The sequence below is a fragment of the Euphorbia lathyris genome, chromosome 3, assembly GCF_963576675.1.
Source record: "Euphorbia lathyris chromosome 3, ddEupLath1.1, whole genome shotgun sequence".
NCBI classification, from domain to species: domain Eukaryota; kingdom Viridiplantae; phylum Streptophyta; class Magnoliopsida; order Malpighiales; family Euphorbiaceae; genus Euphorbia; species Euphorbia lathyris.
In genome coordinates, this window is record NC_088912.1 from 93,094,898 (window position 1) to 93,116,476 (window position 21,579).

Consider the following 21,579-nt stretch of genomic DNA (forward strand, 5'->3'; position numbering starts at 1 on the left):
TATATTTCCTAAACAAGATAATTACATATTTAATGAATATTTATCGATAAATGAATAATTTATTCATTTATCGATAAATGAATAATTTATTCATTTATCGATAAATAAATAATCTCGCTTAATGAATATTTTTTTTCAGTCCCAAAGATATGCATTTATAGAGGTTTTACTGTATAGGCAAAAGAAGAAAGAAAATAAATTATAAAAAAATATATTAATAATTTAAAGTGGGCTGCTATATACCGCACCCAAATTCCAGTCCATCGTCCATTTTTGACATATTTATCCTCCTCACTTTTTCTAACAAAAAATTCAAATTCTCTCAAATCCTCTCTACATTCTTCGGATTTTCAAAAAACCGAGCTAAAATTCAAATTCTCTCAAATCCTCGGTACCTGAATATACAAAAAATGCATAATAGGTTATCATAATGTACATTAAAAATTAAAAAAAAAATAGTTCGGGGCAATTTCTCCCCATTTTTTGCCTGAACGGGCAGCCTGCCCGTTTCACCATGGGTGGAAACGGGCAGCGCATACCACCCGTTCCATCGGTGGAACGGGTGGCGCATACTGCCCGTTCCCTAGGCCGAACGGGTAGTTCATCCGTTCGGCCTACGGAACGGGAGTACGCTCTACCCGTTCAAGCAAAAACCGAAAAAAAAAAATTAAAAATTAATCAAACACGTATTTAAGAATCGTAATATTACCTCGTGTTCGAAATCATTATCTTCGGGAATGCTTGGGTCCATTTTTGTAAAATCCGGGATTTTTGCTCAGGAGAGAAAGGGAGAGAGAGCTTTTAAGGTTTTGGATGAAATAAAATGAGAAGGGCAATATGGTCAAGAGGGGGCGGTGGACCGGAATTTGGATGCGGTGAATAGCAATACCCTAATTTAAATAACAAAATATTTTTTTTTTTTTGGTAGAAACAGGAAAGAAAACAAACCAACACCGAGACAAAAGCTAACCTGGGATCAGCCTAGGAAATCTAACCCCAACTCTGTCCTCTAAAAGGAGAGAAGAAAGATAGATAGGAGGATCAGAAAGGGTGGAAACACCTAACATCCCCTCGTGCCCAGCCGCCGCCAAGCGATCCGCAATTCGATTTTGTTCTCTGTAGATGTGGCTGAACTCTAAGGACTCAAAGGAGGAGCTAAGACTTCTTATTGCTTTGATAAGGTTCTGGCTACTAAGGCAAAAAGCATGATTATTAGAGATCATACTAATAGCCTCCATATTATCAGACTCCACAGCAAGCCTTTTAATACCCAGCTTTCTGGCAAGCTTGACTCCAGAAAGAATACCCCAAAGTTCCGCTAAAAAGGATGAGCCCAAACCCAAGTTATGGATGAATCCAGACAACCAGGCACCTCCCGCGTCCCTGAGCACGCCTCCAGCCGCGATCTTTCCATTGTTGAGACAGGAGCCATCCATGTTCAACTTAAGCACCCCATCTTTCGGCCTACACCACCTAACGAGTTGAACCTCTTTGAATCTTAGCCCTCCATTTTAAAAAAAGGGTTAGGATTCAACTAACAGACCCCTTCATATTTTAGTAAGATAGGATAAGATCAATTTTTTTTTTTAATTTGTCCATATAGAAGTAAAAGTATCCACAATATTGAATTTCTTAACCGCGCTTGTCGTCTAAGCTCAATAGAAAAGTTAGAAAAGTTAATAAAAGTCCGATTCATAACAAAATCTACGAGCTTAATTATGTTTTTTTTACCTGTAAATCACAAGGTAAATGTTAACTAATCATAAGTACAATACATTAATTTTTTTTTTGATAATTACATTAATTTTTTTTAATAGGTCTGTGAAAGGAATCATGTATGAGGCAATGTGACAGTGAATAACCGGAAGTATGTTAAGATCTGAGACAGGTGGCTGCTTTTGATAGGTCTTTCAACTCTAACCTCTGGACCATCATGCATCTTAGCAAAACTGGAAAAGATTTGAACTTTTCTCTCCACGCGTTTGGTTTTCGAGAAAGTGCCACAGCTCGGGAAAATTTTATTCCTTATTTTCTTTTCTCGAGAAAAAGAAAACCCTAGGTATTGTCCGAATTCCTAAATGAAGTCTTAGCAGTTTACGTCTCTAATCATCTTAGCGGCTAGATCCTTCCTCCGGCGATCCTCCGGTCGCCGATCTGATAGCCTCTTCCTTTTTCTCTCTCATTTCACCCAGGTATCTCTCTCTCTGTAGCTCACAATTCAATCTAGAATGAGGTTTTATTGAGGATTGCTTTGTATATCTGCAGTTATTGTTGGGTGATTTTGATCATTTGTTTACTGATTGGTGATTATCTTTGAAGCTTAGAGCTTAGTTCTTTTATCTGTTCTAGTTGTTTACTTCAGTTTGCTCTTAATCATATCACATGATTACATATTAACTTGCTTGATACAATGTTTGGATCTTCTTGAGCATTCTTTGTTTTTATATTGTTCTCATTTAGTGAAAACTAGAAGTCACTTCAGTGAGTGTGAATAGAGCTGTCAATTTCTGACACAATAATGCGATTGGCACTATCCTTTTTATATGAATCAATGATTATGTATTAACAAGATCCGTTTGATATGAATCAATGATTATCATTTTTATTGCACTTATATCACATATAATTATATGGAGTATAGAGATCGCATCCGTTTTGACACCCCTAGATGTGAGCTTTGTATTCCTAATTATGTCTATTGTTTTGGTACTTGAGAGCAGATCAATCTTAATTGAATTGAAAATGGAAAAAATGTAAAAAGTTTCCTTAGGTTTAGACATCTTGGTTCTTAAACTTCTAATTTCAGTTCGTTTCCGCAGGCAAAGTTTAATAATTTTAGTTACTAAAATCACTTGATCACCTGAATTTTAGACATGGAGTATTTTGCTGGTAAAGCGCACCGACGGTCACAGAAGTATGACGTATGTTTCACAATATCATTGGACTTCAAATTTGATTTCAATAAAGCTATTCCGGGTAATTGGCTTAGAACAACGTACCTAAATATTGACATGACGCAAAAGACAATTGACTATAGCCCAACTAAGTGTCATGTCGGACAAACATATTGTTTTTTTTTGTGGCTTATGATGTGGCATGTGGCATACATGCGGTTGCTAAATATCTGCCACATCAGCCTTGAAAGTCAAACATGTCCAGTGTGACACTTAGTTGGCATATAATCAACTATTTTTGTGCCTCGTCAACATTCGGGCGAGGTTTTGTACACAAATTAGCTGGAATGACATTACTGAAATCAAATGTAAAGTTCAATGATTTTATTGAAAGAGAATAAAGTTTAGTGTCCTTTGCGAAATATACCCCAAACTTTAATGACCGTATATGCATTTTACCCATTATTTTGCTTACTAAAGAGGCTATTTTTTTTTCCTTTTTTTAGAATTGTGATTGCATTTTTATGTTCTTATTATTATGATTTATTCTATATTGAAATGGGGAAGAGAACGCATAAAGCTTTATTTGAGTAGACAACTAAAAGCAAGATTTTCTTTTAGGTGGAAAGTAAAGAAAGCTAATTCAATAAATTGCTGCATGTGTGAAGGGAAATCAACTTTTCTATGAAACTTGATTTCTTATTTGTTTTGTCAAATTTAAAATTTGTAGAAAATAGAACCTTCTGGAAAGTAAAAGCTTAAATCAGCAGTACTTTGATCTTGTTCACATTGGCAAGTTTGTGGTATGATCAAATCTGTGCATAAGTTGTTGATTGGAGTAATATCCTTTGTCTGAGGAGTTTGGAATTCGATACATGCTCATTTTTGTGCTCATTTTTCATTTGTTATCTGCTGGAATTATTACTTGCCATGTGTTGGTATCGTGTGACCGTGGTACACTGATAGACTTGTCGAAAACTCAAGGAGAAAAAGAAATACAACAACAACAACAACAAAGCCTTAGTCCCGAAATGATTCGGGGTCGGCTAACATGAACCATCATATAAAACCGTGAAAATCAAGTCGTGTCAGCGACACAGATTCGCTCCCTCCACTCCGTCCTATCCACTACCATATTTTCCTCAATTCCCAATAAACTCATATCACTCTCGATCACCCTCCTCCAAGTTTGCTTAGGTCTTCCCCTACCCCTCACCACTACATCCCTTTGCCACTCTTCGGTTCTCCTAACCGACGCATCAAGCGCTCTACGTCTCACATGGCCAAACCACCTTAGTCGGTTTTCTCTCATTTTATTCTCAATAGATGTGACCCCTACTTTTGTCCTAATTATTTCATTACGCACCCGGTCCTTTCTCGTGTGACCACACATCCATCTCAACATACGCATCTCCGCTACCGACATCTTATGGATGTGGCAGTGTTTCACTGCCCAACACTCCGTACCATATAACAATGCTGGTCTAATTGCCGTCCGGTAGAATTTTCCCTTCAATCTATTAGGCATGCCGGGATCACAAAGGAAACCCGTAGCACTCTTCCACTTCGACCAACCAGCTTTAATCCTATGAGCAACATCTCCATCTACTTCTCCATCCGTTTGGATAATAGATCCTAAATACCGGAAGCAATCCGAGGCCTGAACAACTCTCCCATCTAGGGTGATTGCCCCTACCTCCCTACTCCTACGGCCGCTAAACTTACACTCCAAATATTCTGTCTTACTTCGACTCAACTTAAAGCCTCTAGATTCTAGAGTTTGCCTCCATAGTTCCAACTTCATCTCCACTCCTTCTTTCGTCTCATCAACCAACACAATATCATCTGCAAACAGAATGCACCATGGTATACCATCTTGAAGTGAACTTGTTAGTTCATCCATAACGATGGCAAAAAGAAATGAGCTTAGTGCGGAACCTTGATGCACTCCAATCGTAATAGGAAACTCTTCAGTCTTCCCAACACTAGTACGTACACTCGTGCATACTCCCTCATACATGTCCTTTATGATGTCAATATATTTCCGCGAAATGCCTTTCCTTGTCAAGGCCCACCAAAGTACTTCCCTTGGTACCTTATCATATGCTTTCTCCAAGTCAATGAAAACCATATGCAAGTCTTTCTTCTTATTTCGATAGTGCTCCATTAATTGTCTCATTAGATGGATGGCTTCCATAGTTGATCTTCCCGGCATAAAGCCAAACTGGTTTTTCGAGATCTTCACCGTCCTCCTTAGCCTTTGTTCAATCACTCGCTCCCAAAGTTTCATAGTGTGACTCATTAATTTGATTCCCCGAGAAAAAGAAATACATTTACAAGAATTAGCAGGGGAAGGCTTGCCCCCAGTACACGCTTGTGGTGGGACCCCTCCCCGGACCCTCGCTCAGCGGGGACGCGTAGTGCGACCGGGCTGCCCTTTTTTTTTTTTTATTGGTATCACTGATATTGGTTATTTAACTCATTGCTTAAGCTGTCGACGTACCTTCCCTTTGTTTTGTGTCATTATTACTAAGGTTCCAGTGATGAATCTTAGCTAAGACACCATTAATCATTATTCGGAGTCAGAATTAATCATTTGAACCTAAGAATTGATTGGCTTACGTTTCGAGGGCTGTGGTGTCGTGTTCTTTTTACCTATTATTTTTCATTCCTGGGGTGTCCTTTAGTTGCTTTTGTAATGATTATTTCGTGTTCAGAAACCCAGAATCAGTATCACATATTTTCTGTTGCTATCCAAGGAATACAATACAAATATCTTTTTATGTTAGATGTGTTGAATGTAATTTGTTCAGAATTGCGACTCGCACGTAGTAATATTCAAGTAGAAATCATGAACTGGCTTCCATGATTTGTTCAGTAGTTTAACTCCGATTCAGCACGTATACTAATTATATGAAGTAATTTGTTTTTTTTTTGGTTGCATTTCGGGACTAAGTCTTTTTTGTTGTTGTTGCATCAGTAAATGGACCATTATGACTTGCAAGCACAGAGAAGGGAGATGAAGCATAAAGGAAGGAATGTTGTTTGGTCTATTGCTATGGACAAGTGTCTTATTGAAACTCTTGCTATTCAGGCTAGAAACGGAAACAAGATCGACAAATGTTTCAATGAGAATGCATATACTGCTGCTTGTATTGCTGTGAACTCTCGCTTTACTTTAAACTTAAATAATCAAAAAGTCGTTAATCGTCTTAAGACTATAAAGAAAAGGTACAAGGTGATAAGGGATATGCTCAGTCAAGACGGATTCAGGTGGAATCCCAATACGAAGATGATCGAGTGTGAGAGTGATGAGCTCTGGAAGAGATACATAGCGGTTAGTCTTTATTTATCGACCTATTTATTTGGGTAGATGTTTTTCGCCTTTCTATGCCACTTTGTGTCGCTGACACGACTTGATTTCACGGTTTTATATGATGGTTCATGTTAGCCGACCCCGAATCATTTCGGGACTAAGGCTTTGTTGTTGTTGTTGTTGTTGTTGTTGTATGCCACTTTGTTCACGATGTATGAATCTCAAACGTTCATTATGAACAGGCACACCCTGATGCAAAAGGGATTCGAGGTAAGCAGATTGAGATGTACGATGAACTAAAAATTGTTTGTGGAAATTACCAAGCACCTAGCCGGTGGGCTAAGATGAAAGATGGAGGTCATCTAACGAGAAATTTCGAAGAAGATTCTCCTTCATTTCTTTCTCCAAGTTCAGAAGATGTAAGTGAGACTGATGGAACAGAATCATATACCGGAACACCAGATCATATGCCGGATGGTAGTCAGGACCCTCCTTTGATCCAACCCATGAGACAACTTCCAAAACGTCCCCGTGGATCAGAAGCACTTCAGGATGCAATGTTGGCTGTGGCATCAAGCATTCGGCGTTTGGCGGATGCAATGGAGCATAGCAAAACTGCTATCAATGCTTCCGAATTGTTAGACGCAGTTATGGAGATTGACGGCTTAGAAGAAGCTAAACAAATGTATGCTTTTGAATATCTCAATGCTGACCCGATTAAAGCCAGAGCCTTTATGACTTACGACACTCGAATGCGGAAGATTTATTTGTTTCGACAGTTTTGGTGGTGGAAGTGAGACAATGGTAAATAGTTTGCTAAATTGTGAGGATTGTTTCATGGATGTTATAGATTAAACTGCAATTGACATTGTCGAGTTGAATGTACAGATACTAGACGATCCTAGATCGAAAATTTACGGGTAGAGGTTGCCATTGTAGAGACATTTACCAGCCTCCCCACTGTTACTTTTAAGGTGAAGCTAGCCATTTGTGTAAGATCAAATTCTTGCTTTTATCCTTTTACAGAGCTCAGATTTTGGCCTTCCAATTTTATTTATAGCAAAATGTTATAAATACCAAATTCACCAATAATCTCCACATGAACAGACTCCATTCTTGAAGTGGTGAAACCTATGCATATCCCGTACAATGATTTCCCGTCCGGTAACTAGTGAAATATACTTCGTCGCGCTATGACAATCGCCACAAACTCTTAGATTCTTCCTAATGTGTATCGTAGTACCTGAGCGTGTATTCAGAAGTCCGAAAGCAATAGCCAATTTCTCACTATGAGTATTCAGCAATTGTTCCTTAACATCATCTTCCACATCATGGATTGAATTTGTGTCCGGCACATAACCGGCAGCTTTCATCCTGTCGACTAGAGTCTCAAGGAAAGCGTAAATTCTTTTCGATTGTGGATGGCTTGTGCTACCAGAATAGAAACTGTGAACCTCGTTTCTTAATTCGACTAAACTGCAGCCAGGAGTTTTCTGAAGCCCTTTCTTCTGCATTGCATTTCTCACTTCTGCTACTTTATCCCACATCGAAGCAGTGGCGTATATGTTTGCGAGCAATACATGATATCCGCCCTCGTCCGGGTTCAATTGAAAGAGTTTGTTTGCTGCCTTCTCCCCTAGGTCAACATTCTTGTGGATTTTACAAGCACCAAGCATCGCTCCATAAACACTGATCCCCGGTTCAACAGGCATCTTCTGAATTAAATTCCAAGCCTCATCGAGCCGGCCAGCCCGACCAAGAAGGTCAACCATGGCTCCATAATGGTCCATTATGGGCTCTAAACCATAATCCTTCTTCATACTAGCAAAGTACCGCAACCCTTCTTCCACCAAACCGGAGTGGCTGCAAGCTGATAGAACACACAGAAACGTAACATCATTTGGCTTGACCGTTCTTCCCCTTTGCATTTCCTCAAAAAGTTCAACAGATTCTTTCCCAAGCCCATGCGTCCCGTAGGCATCTATCATAGCATTCCACGTTATCACATGTTGTTCGCTCATTCCGTCGAAGAGTTTTCTCGCAGTGTGAATAGCTCCACATTTGGCATACATGTCAACAAGAGCAGTCATCACAAATACATTCTTATCTAAAACCCTCCTCATAACAAATCCATGAATCCACTTTGCTTGACGCGGAACCGATAACTCCGCGAGAGCAGGAATCACACTCACCACCGTGAACGTATCCGGTTTCAAGTTTCGAGATTGCATCTCGGAAAACAGATGCAATGCTTCATTTACGCACCCATTCTGCGCATAACCTAGTATCATAGCATTCCAAGACACGAGTGTCTTGTTCTGCAGGTTTTTAAACAGATTCGCCGCAATATCAACCCTCTTGCATTTCGAGTACATAGAAATCAATGAATTCGTCACAGAAACATCTGAATCAAGTCTCAGTTCATCAACTAGCTTATGAACAAACTTCCCTTGCTCGAGATCACCCAAATCCGCACAGGCGTGTAAAATCTGCATCAAAGTAACATCAGTTGGTTGAATTCCTTCATCCATCATTTTCTGAAACAGCTCCATTGCTTTCTCAGGATCTCCATTTTGTACACAACCATCAATCATTGAATTCCATGTCACAACAGATTTTCGACTCATCCCCTCGAAAATCACTCTTGCAGTCCCTAAAGATTCGCATTTCGAATACATATCCATCAGAGCAGTTGCTACATTTAAAATTGACTCAAACCCAGCTCTGATAACATACCCATGAATCGCCTTCCCAATTCTCAGTAACTTCATATCTGCAACAGCAGGCAAAATTGAAACAACTGTTATGAAATCCGGCCTATGCCCTCTCTCGAATATCATTGGAACAATCCCTAATGCCATCTTCGCCAATCCATTTTGGGCGTAACCAGAAATAATCGTATTCCAACAAGCCAAATCTCGTTCAGGCATTTTATCAAACATCTTATACGCATCATCAATTTGCCTACATTTAGCATACATATTAACAACCCCAGTCATGGCGAATAAATTCAAAGAGAATCCACTCGTTGTCAATTGCCCATGAATCTCCTTACCTCTCCTAAGATCCGAATTATCACCGCATAATTTCAACAAATAAGTAAAATTATATACAACAGGCTCAACATTATCACGCCTCATTCGACAAAAAAAGGACAAAGCATCATCTAAAGATGAATTCCTTGCATAACCTTTAAGCATAGTGTGATATAGAGCATCAATTTTATCATCAATAGGTTCGAAAACACGAGCAGCTTCGGATAAGCTACCGTAGTTGCAGAAAAGGCTAACGAGCTTGGTTTGGAATAGCTCTTCATTGTAGAAACCGTTTTTAATTACAAGAGGAAGTATTTGGCGGAGTTCTTTTGGGGAAGTACAGAGCTCTAAAAGAATGGCAGATGGATGCTTGTATATGTTTGCTGGGATGTGGTTTCTTTGGGTTAGTGTGTGAATGGTAGAAGGTCGTGTTCCGTAGTTAAGCCGTGAAGGAGATAGTGGCGGTGACGACGGAGGTGGTGTTCCGGCGAAGGGCAGAATCTGCGAGCTCATCTGTAGTGTGTTTTCACAGTGTAATTCGCTTCCCTCACTTGAATGATTTTTTTTTTTTAAATATTTATCTGGAAAAAGAAAAAGAAAAAGAAATTAACATATAGATTTTTTTTTAACTTAATTGGTTCAATTAATTTCAGCTAAATACAAAAAAAATATATATATCATCTCTCTAAATTTCAGATATATTCTAATAATTTAAAAAATATTAAGAACGATAATCATTTTTAAAATATTACTAATCTTTTTGTAGGAATATAATACAAAATTATATTTTTTTTTGAAGAAAAATTATATTTTTGATGTCTAATAAAATTCATCTATTTATAAATACAAAAATATTTTTTTTGGTTACAACATATTTTTGTTTTTAGCAAAAGAGAAATGTGTTTTACACCGCGTTTCACATATTATTTTTAGTTAACATATCACGTCATCAAAAGATAATATTTAATTGTTTCAGGTTAGCAAAATGAATAAGTTAATGTGTCACATCATTAAACACTAAGACTGTTCTTTTTTGCTGAACTGGCGCGAACGGGGTTGATGGCGGAAGGGGCACGCGGCGCTCTAGCGGGAGAGGCTAGATCTGAAGCGATCGACGGGCGTATGGCGGTGTACGATGGCGAGCATCGTGATCTTACGAGATCAGGCGGCGGTCCCCCGATGGCGGCACCTTTTGGATCGGTTCAGGGGGGAGGAATGGAGGGCGCGACGGGTTCGGTGCCTTATGGGATAGAGACAGCATGAGGGTTGGTGTCGGCTAGGGATGGGAAAACCGATTGCGGGAGTGGCGGATCTGGAGAAGGGGGCGGGGTCGGGTTGTCCGGCCGGTCAGGTGAGGTTTTTTGTAAGGATCAGGCGGCTACCGTGGGTGACCTCTTGGTTCCCCGTGGTGTTTCTGATATGGGGGTTAGGGGAGAGATGGTTGACGGTGGCTTTTCTGAAAATAGTTCGGAGCAACGCCCGGGCAATTTGAAATTGTCTTGGAAGGACACAGTCATGGGTGTAGTGGAAGAGGAGACATCCTTTAACGGAGGAATGGAGGATGAAGACTTGGAGGGAATTTTGTCAGATTCGGATGTGAAGGATGAGGAACAAGACGATCCATTGTGTCCTGTGATTCGTTTGTCCTCGGCTGATAAACGATCCCTTCGTTCTAAATGGAAATTGTATTTAATAATGACTGTCCTAGGAAAAAGAATTGGATTTAATTATTTTGCTCAGAAAATCCGTGCTCAGTGGGCTAAAAAATGTAAAGTCAGTATCTCTGACTTGGAAAATGACTATTATGTGATTAAGTTTACACTGGCTGAAGATTATGAAGTTGTTATTAATGGGGGGGCCTATATTATCTCTAAGGCCTTGGGTTCCTAACTTTAATCCAAGGGATTGTTCGGTTAATAATAGGATTTTGACTTGGGTGAGATTCCCGAGTCTCCCGATTGAGTATTATAATGAAATTTTTCTAAAGAAAATTGCAGGGCTTGTTGGTAAAGTCCACCATGTGGATAAAACTACTATTGGAGCTGAAAGAGGCAAGTTTGCTAGAGTTTGTATTGATATTGACCTAGCAAAACCCCTTTTGTCTAAATTCTGTTTACAACATACAATCTACTATATTGAGTATGAAGGGATCCATAATATCTGTTATGAATGTGGGATGTTTGGTTATACTTATGAGGGTTGCCTTAAAAAGAAGAAGGTAAGCGAGGATTTAGTTGAAGCTGTCAAGGCTAGGGAAGAGGGTATCCAAGGGGATGTGAGCAATTTCGGCCCTTGGATGGTTGCTAAGCGGTCTGGGAGATGAAGGACGCGTGCTCCTGTGGCCCACAATCTTCCTCCTGACATTATTAATGATCAGCTCCTGCTCCAAAATGATTATGGAAGGAATGAGATGTCTAGTCCAAAGAAATGTGCTGCTACCCGGCGGCCCTTTGGAGTTATGTTCAGGATCTAGGTTTGGGGTTCTTCCCGTGGATGAAGATCAAGACCCTGGTCCTACTAATGATCAAGTAGAGTTGGGCATGCCGGACTTAGAACCTGCAGATACTGGACGAAATAATGTGGAGGCAGTTAACCCTCTGTTTGAGTCCAAAGAAGTGTTCCAGGATTGTTCTCAGGTTCAAGTTCCTCAAGTATCTGAGATGAATAATGTTAGAGGAGCGGCAAGCAAGGCGACCCGGATCCATGTAAAGGATTTAATTAAGCAGTTCATCCCGTCTTGTTTTGCTTTACTGGAAACTAAGATCAGTGGAGCTAAAGCAGATGAGGTGGTTAAATTATTTAGAAGTTGGAAGTGTGTCAGATCGGAGGCTATTGGCCGAGCTGGTGGAATTTGGCTTTTTTGGAAGCCTAATCTTGTTCATTTTGATATCGTGAAGATGGATAAGCAATTTATTCATAGTAAAGTTACTTACCCTGGTAATAAGCTCCTCTTTATCACTATTGTGTATGTTGATCCTATTCTTGCTAATCGTAAACGTCTTTGGGAGGTTTTGTTTACTTTAAGTACGAGTATGGTGGATGTCTGGTTTGTTGCTGGAGATTTTAATGATATTGCTATTATGAGTGATCAAAGAGGGGGAGGGAATCACTATATTAATAGGTGTCTTAATCATAAGCAAAATATGGATTTGTGTGGACTGTCAGATCTTAGTGCTGCTGGTCATAAGTTCACTTGGAAACGTAATAGTACCTTTGTTCGTTTGGACAAAGTTTATGCTAATATAGTTGCTCAGAGTAGGTTTCCTGAAGCGGCTGTGTTGAATTTCCCCTTTCGTCATTCTGATCATTGTCCTATCTTAGTCAGGTTGGTGAGAGCTCCTCGTACTAGAGGGGTAAGACCTTTTAGGTATCTGGTGGCTTGGGAATCTCATCTTGAGTTTAAGAATTTTGTTCATGATAATTGGAAACCCCATTCTAATGTCTTACTGGCTGCGGAGGGTTTTAGAAGCAATGTGGTGGGCTGGAATAGAAACATTTTTTGCCACATTATCAGAAGGAAACAGAAAATTCTGAGTAGGATTGAAGGCATCCAACGTATCTTGGAGATTAGGTTTGACCATAGTTTGAATTGTCTTCTTAGATCCCTCCAGAATGAGTTGGAAGCGGTGCTAAGGCAAGAAGAGTTGCTTTGGTTTCAGAAATCAAGGAAGGCTTGGATTAAGGATGGAGATCGTAATACGAGGTATTTCCATCTTTCTACTGTTATCAGAAGGCAGAAAAATCGGATAGATGCTATCAAAGATCCTAATGGTAATTGGGTTTATGAGGATGAAGAAATTCGCCTCTTGGCCCTCAATTTCTATAAAGAGTTATTTAAAGAAGACTCGGTGGATTTGGATAGAGCTCTGTCTAGGACTACGTTTTCTACGGTTTGTGAGGATAAGATTATTGAAGCTTTTCACCCTATTGATCAGAAAGAGATTGGTCAGACGGTGTTTAGAATTGGAGCTACTAAAGCTCATGGGGTTGATGGGCTCCCGGTCGGTTTTTATCATAAATATTGGGAAACTGTAAAAGAATGAATTTACAGTTTTGTCAAAGGGGTTTTTAATGGGTTTGAGGATATTAGGCTAGTGAATAAAACTCTTTTGGTCCTGATTCCTAAAGTGGAGAAGTCTTCCTCTTTCTTACAAATGAGACCTATTAGTCTGTGTAATGTGCTTTATAAGGTGATTACCAAAATAGTGGCTAATAGACTTCGGTGTATTCTCCCTGATATTATTAGCCAGAATCAAGGCAGTTTTGTCCTAGGGAGACAGATGATGGATAATATTGTTATCGCTCAGGAGATGGTCCATTCGATGAAGATCAAAAAGGGTAAGCGTGGTATTGTGGCTCTGAAGCTGGATCTGGAGAAAGCTTATGATCGGATTAACTGGAGTTTTCTCCTAGATAGTCTGGAGAGAGCTGGGATTCCGGATAATTGGAGGAAATTAATTGAGGTATGTATTTCTTCTCCTGTCTTCCAAGTGTTGATTAATGGGGATTTGTCCGAGGAGTTTACTCCTTCCCGGGGTATCCGTCAAGGGGACCCTATGAGTCCGTTCTTATTTGTTATTGCTAAGGAGAGGTTAACTCATCTTATCCAATATGTTGTTAGCACTGGTAGGTTTCATCCGATTTCCATTAATAAATTATGTCCCCCGGTCACTCATTTGTTCTTTGTTGATGATGTTATGATCTTTGTTGAAGGAAGTGAGGAGCAAATTGGTGTGATTATGGATATCCTCGGTAACTTTTGCTCTGCTTCAGGTCAAAAGCTTAATATCCAAAAGTCTAGAATGTTGTGCTCTAATAATATGGACCAAAGGGTCTGTAAAAGGATGAGTGAGATTTCTGGTATTCCTCTAACCAAGGCTTTTGGTAACTATCTGAGGGGTTCCTCTCCATAGTGATAGAGTTTCTAAAGCTTCTTTTAAAGAGATCTTCGATAGATCTAATAGTAAGTGTGCTAGTTGGAAAGCTAAATCCCCTTCTCTTGCGGGCCGTATTTGTAACATCCCTAAAACCCTAACATATACATCTTCCCACATTCATATATGTTTTCATGATGGAATGCATACATTTTAGATTCATCGCATTGTCATTAGAAGTTTCATATGCATAATGCGATTACCGTGCGATTAGTAGACGATTAGTGTATCGTTAAGATGTAACGATTGGTTAATTGAGTTAGGACTTAAATGAATGAATGAATGAATTCATATGTCCTAAATTGATTACGTTACACTTTAGGAGGGCTGAATTTGAGGTTTGTGAGCAAGCATGAGGTGTCACCCCAATAGTAAGACAAAATACACCTCTTCATTTGCCAAATGATGTGCACAACTCATTCTTTATCTATTCCAGCCACAATGTCGACCAAAGCTTCAGCAAAACCTTCCTTGTTCATACCCTAAACCTCTCCAAAGAAAACTCTTCCAATTTCTTCCATTTTCGAGTCAAACAAGTCAAGTTAGGAAGCATACTAGGTGATAGACACGAGTTGAAGGTTAGTATGTTGTTTTAGCTTGTTTTCTATGAGTTTGAGATTCTGAAATACCTAGGTATGATCATAGGATTTGTTGTGGATGAGTTGTGATGGAGTTTGTTGAGTTTTGGTGTTGTTTAAAGTGGTTATAGGCTGTCCAAATGAAAGATATGTATCAAGTGCCCTAAACAGAAATCTAGGGTACTGCTTTCAGTCATTTTGGAGAGTATTACTATAATAAGTGAAACAGGTGAATAAATTCTAACTTGGTATTGATGATATATTTTGATTTGTGCTCTTTACATTACTTTTGTATACATATATGCGTAATATGATTATTGAGTAGACAGCTCACCCCTTGCCAATAGATTTTACAGGTTAGGAGGAGTTCTTCTTGCTTAAGGTCGCACCGGCAGTGTCAGTCCATTCTCATCTAGGCATTTTGGAGTCTTGTGATGTACTTTTGTTTTGTAAATCCTCTATGTAGGATAAGGACTTAAACGTGTATTGTAAATGCTTTCTCTTATGTATAATATGTAAAGTTTATATGAGATTGAAGTTTATATGATTGAGAATTGAAAGCATGTCTATAACTGATATTGTGTGAGATATCATGTGATCCAAGTGAGGGGGTTACGGTATTACCTTGATCTAATCGGTGAATTGTGCGGCTCCTAATCACATAATGCGAGCTTGTAGGTTGCCGGAGCCTGTTCTTAATGGTCTTGATAAAATCAATCGTCGTTTCCTGTGGGGGGACTCGGAAGAGGGGAAAAAAATCCATCTTTTTCCATGGAAAGAGGTTTTCCAACCTAAGAATATGGGAGGATTGAGGATTAGACAAGCGAGGGACAATAATAAAGTGTTGTTAATAAAGCTTCTTTGGAGGATGTGGCAATCCCCGTATGCTCTTTGGGTTCGGTTATTATGCGGGAAATATGAAAAGGATAGGATTTTTGGGGGTCCAAAAGAGAGAGTTTTGAATTGTTCTTTCTTATGGAAATGGGTTAATGCTGTGTTTTTTGAGTTTTGCTCCGGGATTGGTTGGTCGGTGGGCAATGGTAGATCAATTAGTTTTTGGAATGACATCTGGCTTGGGAAGAAGCCTTTATTAGATGTTTGTACTTCTCTACCGCCTCTAGAGATTCGTAATTGGAGTATTGCTGATGTTGTGGATTCGGAGGGAGATTGGGTTTGGTCGAGATTTGATGCTTACCTTAGTCTGAAAACGCTCCTGAAGATTCGAGGTATTAAAGTTAGTAGTAAGGAGGAAGATGGGGATAGTCACTGTTGGTCCCTTACGAACAACGGTGCTTATTCTTGCAAATCTGCTTTTGAGGCCTTCAATCTTAATTTGGATGCTCCTCCTTCAGTCGCTTGGAAGAATATTTAGGCCTTGAAAGTTCCTTATCGTATTAGGAGTTTCCTGTGGCTTGGTGCAAAGAATAGGTTGCTTACGAATGTTGAAAGGAAAAGACGCCATTTAGTGGAGGCTAATACTTGTAGTAGATGCAGAGCTCAGGCAGAAACCATCTGCCATGATCTTAGAGATTGTGCGAAGAGTAAAAATGTGTGGAGGAAAGTTCTTCCGGTCCATTTGCTACCTGGTTTCTTTGCCTATTCTGATCGTGATTGGTTTATAAATGGTGTTAGTGGTTTATTATTGCCTGAGCTGGAGCATGGTGCTATCCTCTTTGCCGTTGTCTGTCACCAGCTTTGGCAGTGGAGGAATGCTGATATCTTTGGAGAAGGAGCTATTGTTATTCCTAATTTACTTGATTACTTCTCTAAGAAAATTAATATTATTATTAATAGCTTCAAAGAGGATAATTTATCTAGTACTATCCAGAGAACTGTTGTTCATCTATTTGGATGGAGTAGACCGGGTGAAGGGATAGTGAAGTTAAATACTGATGGCTCATGTCTTGTGGACGGCAGAATTACGGATGCAGGTGTTTTGAGAGATGCTGGTGGTAGGGTGGCAATTTCTGACACGAAAACATGATTACAGAGCCAATCCGACTGACACGACACGATTGACACGAAAATCATTTTTCTAGCATTTATAACATATAAAACTATATGGAACATATAAATGAGATAACACGATTTTGACACGAAACACGAAATTGCCACCTCTAGCTGGTGGTGCTTGGGTGTCTGGCTTTGCTCAGAATCTGGGGGTGGGTTCTTCCTTTACTGCTGAGCTCTGGGGGAACTTCTCTGGGCTTAGGCTCACCAAAAATCTGGGTTTGAAAAGACTGCTCGTGGAATCTGGCAACCTCAAAGCGGTCAAAATGATCTCTGATAATAAGGCTATATGTTTAGGTAGCCAAAACTTAGTTAAAGAGATCAAAAGATTGTGTTCTTCCTTCGATACCACCAACTTTGGATATGTCTTCAGGGAGCAGAATATGGTGGCAGACCGCCTTGCTGCTGAGGGCCATGTGAGGATGTTGGGAGTCTCAACTTTCTCTTCTCCTCCGGACTTCCTTTTTTCATTGCTTTCGGATGATCTGGTGGGGGTTAGCTTTCCTAGGCTAATCCCGGATTAGTTTGTGGGGTTTTTTTTTGTTTTTTTTCTTTCCTTTTCCTACCAAAAAAATAAATAAATATAAAATGTATATATAAATAACAATAGCTATATATAAATAATTATAATTATAATAAATACCGATGAATTATATATAAATGATTATAATTATAATAAATAATGATAAATTACTGAACTAAACTGAATGTTAGTGATACTGGGAATTAAGTGAAAAAGAACAGAATTTAACAGTATTAACCAGACTCTTTATTTTACTAATTAATTAAAACACATGTCTTTTTATAAAAAAAAAAATATAAATTTAAATCACATTCTTTTATTTATAAATCAATAAAAATATAGAGATTTTAATATTACTTTTCTCGTAAAATATATACAATAATTCCTTATTATATACTATTGTTAGCTAGAACGTTGATAATCCTATAGGAAAATTGCAATAGAAGAAGCTTAAACATTTAGATAATTAGAAAGAAAGAAAGTTGAATAATAATAGCATTTAGTAAAAGGGTTAATTACAAAAATGGGTCAAATGGGAGGCCCATTTACATATTTAACCCATTTACTCAACCTACTACATATCTAGACTGATTTTGTGTGAGTTTTCCATAATACCCTCAATATTTACGCGCGTCTCGCCCCCTCCTGTCTGACTTCGCAGATTTCATATTATACGAAGCCTGCGAAGCTAATGTTTGGGTTTATATGCGAAGCCTGCGAATCTAATGTTTGGTTTACTTGATGAATTTACGCGCAATATGCGAGGTCTGCGAAGCTAATGTTTGGTTTACTTGATGAATTTCATTAACATATGCGAAGCCTGCGAAGCTAAAGTTTGGTTTACTTGATGAATTTAGTTCGCATATGCGAAGCCTGGATGTGTTTTGAAGCTAATTCGCGAAGTGGTATATAACAAAAAATGGCAAACAACAACGGATTCTAACATTAAAATCATAACATTATCAAAATTTACAAGATTGCCACAATAATAATATTAAAATCACAACAACATCAAAATTTACAACAAGATTGCCACAATAAACTCTTAACAAAGCACATTCACTCCTAAAATGGTTGGTTAGTAGAGATTGTACCAATAATCTGGTACCAATTTTAAATCGGATGAGTAATCTTGGTGTGCACCGTGGGACACATCCATCCCAAAAGGTCTGGACTTCCATTTCTCATCACAAAAGGTGTGGTTCTAGACCTTTTGGGATGGATGTGTCCCACGGTGCACACCAAGATTACTCATCCGATTCAAAATTGGTATCGGATTATTGGTACAATCTCTTCTAACCAACCATTTTAGGAGTGAATGTGTCAATCTTGAGGGAAATTTCTCCATGTACAGGAAGGAAAGTTATCTCCCCTGCATCTGAGGATGCCGCCTTCTAGAAAGGGATGTTATGTAATCAACCACCTTCAGAAAAAATTAATCGTGTTAGGCAGGGAAAAAGACGATTTTGGCTTCGCGAAATGAGGATTAGCGAAGCATGCGAATGTAAATGTGCAGGGAAAGAGGTGATTTTACTTTGCTAATCGATGTTTTCGCGAGGTATGCGAGGTCTGAAACGTGACGATCTACGTCGCATATCGATGCTTTCGTGAAGTCTGCGAGTCAAATCATGAACTTTTCTACTCGCAGACTTCGCGAAATAATCGATTCGCGAAGCAGGTCCACACCTTTCAGGCTCTTTCTCTTCGCAGATCTTCGCGAAATCATCGATTCACGAAGTGTATTCATGAAAAAACGCAGAAAAAACAACAGATACTTACATTTTTCGCGTCTTTCACCCTTAAAAGCGACAATAACAATATGACAAACTGGGAAAAACGAAGGAAATAACGTAGAATAACCATTTCTTTGATGGTAACAAGAAGAAAGAAACCAAGTAACGAACAGGAAGATGATGAACCATGGTTTCGTTTTCTAGAATTAAGAAGTTGCAGAATCAAGAGACGAAGATAGGAAAAAGAGAAATTCATTGTGATTTGGCGAAATGGTGCAGATTTCGTGCAATTTAAAGAAAGAAAGGAAGATCAAAAGTCTTGAAATCATTGATGGAGGAGCCAACTTTTTGCGTAACCAAGAAGATGGGGGGAGCGGTCATTCGTATTGTGGTGGGAAGTGGAAAGGTTAAGGGTATTATGGGAAAGTCATACAAAATCAGTTTAGATATGTAGTAGCTTAAGTAAATGATTAAATATGTAAATGGGTCTTCCATTTGACCTAATTTTATAATTTTCTCTTAATAAAATTGAGAAGAGAGAGAAAAAATAGACAGCGATGAGCAATAATTCTAACAATTGAAATTTATATCATGATAGCATGTGTCCGGTGATTTTTTTTATTTTATGTGATAAATTTGTGAATCTCTCGTCTACTTGGATTAGATGTTCTTTCTAGAAAGATTCGGTTTGACTTGTAAAATAAAAGAGACGTGAAGTTAGTGTAATGTAAATTGTAATTCTTAACAATAACCAACGAGTAATATTGGTTAAGTTAGTGTCTTTGTTTAAGAGAAGTAATTCTTAACAATAACCAACGCAGTAATATTGTGTAATGTAAATTGTACATTCAAGACCCTATGAGCTTTATATAGGAGATAAGAAGTTCCTAATTATAATAGGTTAATTACATCTATGGTTCTTTAAGTATCAGAAATGAAACAATAATGTTATAAAACTTAATTTTTTAATATCAAAATCATCCAATTTTACATTTAATTTCTCATCTAGTTCTTTTATCTAAATTCCAGCAATAACATTCACTCTAAAAAAACACGTAGACGAAATGTAAACTAAATATTTATACATGGATTAAAAAATAATTACATGTCACCAAACTTAAACTATTAAAAATCATTAAACAAGTCTCTAAACTAAACACTAATGTTATAAAACTTAATTCTTTAACATCAAAATCATCCAATTTTACATTTCATTTCTCATCTAGTCCTTTTATCTAAATTCTATCAATAACATTCACCGTAAAAAAACACGTAGACGAAATGTAAACCAAATATTTACACATGGATTAACAAATAATTACATGTCACCAAACTTAAACTATTAAAAATCATTAAACAATTGATGATTTTTGCTTAGTTTAGAGACTTGATTAATGATTTTGATAATTTAAGATCCTAATTGACTTTAAAGCTTTAGTTTGGAAAGCCAAATGAATGTTATACCTATATTATAAATTAAGTAAAAAATATGAAAAATAAAAATTTAATAAATAAGAATAAAATAAGAGATATTGATATATTAAGCATTGCTATGAAAAATTGTATTCAATTTTATTTCAAGTGAGAGTATGAAAATGCTATTTCCTATTGACTTTGTATAATATTTCAATTACAAGACCTAAACTTTAAATTTCTTGCCTTGATATCAATCAAAGCCATACTCATATGAGACTCTCAATAAATCTATAAGTTGTAAAGATAGGTCACAAGATCGATGTTATCAAATAATAATTCAGTAAATAAAAATCAACATTTAAGATAAGTTAAGGGTAAAAATTATACGACGTAGATTCGATATGCAGTTTTAATGTTGACACAAACTTGACATAAAACTTGACATGCAAATTATTAAGTTGGATTAGAGATTGACCTCTTAACTTAAGAATATCACAAATAACTTAAAATTATTATCATATTTTTACATACCAGTTTAATCCATAAGTATTACTTACAAACATGACTCGAACTTCCAATATTTTTACATGTCATACATTCATAAAGATAGTAAAATTATATATGACTTGTAAACAAATTACACAAACACAACATGATATTAGAGGACTTTGGATGGTAATTGTTAACATCTTAATCTAAAAATGACAAAATATTTATAAACATTATCATATTATCTTACATTTTTAAATATCATTATTAAAATAGGTACAAAATTACGTGGAATCCAAAAACACAGCATGAAATTAACACTAACCCGATTAAATTGACACAATCATGACACAAAATTATGTGGGTTATATAATGTTGATACATTCACCACTAATCCAGTAATTGATACAACACAAATACGACAACTGTCACGCCTCAAATTTGTAATGGGTATCTCTCACTCTCTTAACCAACATTTCATCATCTCCATTAAATGTAATCCTTTTAGTTTTTAGATTATCCAAAAATTATAAATACATAGTCTAACTAAGTACTATAAAATGAGTTTCTTTTTTCATGTTCATTTCATACTTTGACCACCTTCCAATGTTCTCACAATCTAATAAGGCTTGGAATTGGACATCTTTCAAG

The 21,579-nt window shown here is 37.7% G+C and overlaps 2 protein-coding genes across 2 annotated transcripts; one reads left to right on the forward strand and one right to left on the reverse strand.

Annotated features, from left to right (window-relative positions):
* The first annotated feature begins 1,985 nt into the window (after positions 1-1,985).
* Positions 1,986-7,233, forward strand: LOC136223348 (uncharacterized). Its single transcript, XM_066011283.1, has 3 exons — positions 1,986-2,192; positions 5,875-6,231; positions 6,453-7,233. The coding sequence occupies exons 2-3, from the start codon at positions 5,878-5,880 to the stop codon at positions 7,005-7,007; spliced, it is 909 nt and encodes a 302-aa protein (XP_065867355.1). The 5' UTR covers positions 1,986-2,192; positions 5,875-5,877; the 3' UTR covers positions 7,008-7,233.
* A 56-nt stretch (positions 7,234-7,289) lies between these two features.
* Positions 7,290-9,779, reverse strand: LOC136223347 (pentatricopeptide repeat-containing protein At1g11290, chloroplastic). Its single transcript, XM_066011282.1, has one exon. It carries the CDS (start codon positions 9,756-9,758, stop codon positions 7,293-7,295), a length of 2,466 nt encoding a protein of 821 aa, XP_065867354.1. The 5' UTR covers positions 9,759-9,779; the 3' UTR covers positions 7,290-7,292.
* Positions 9,780-21,579: the final 11,800 nt, after the last annotated feature.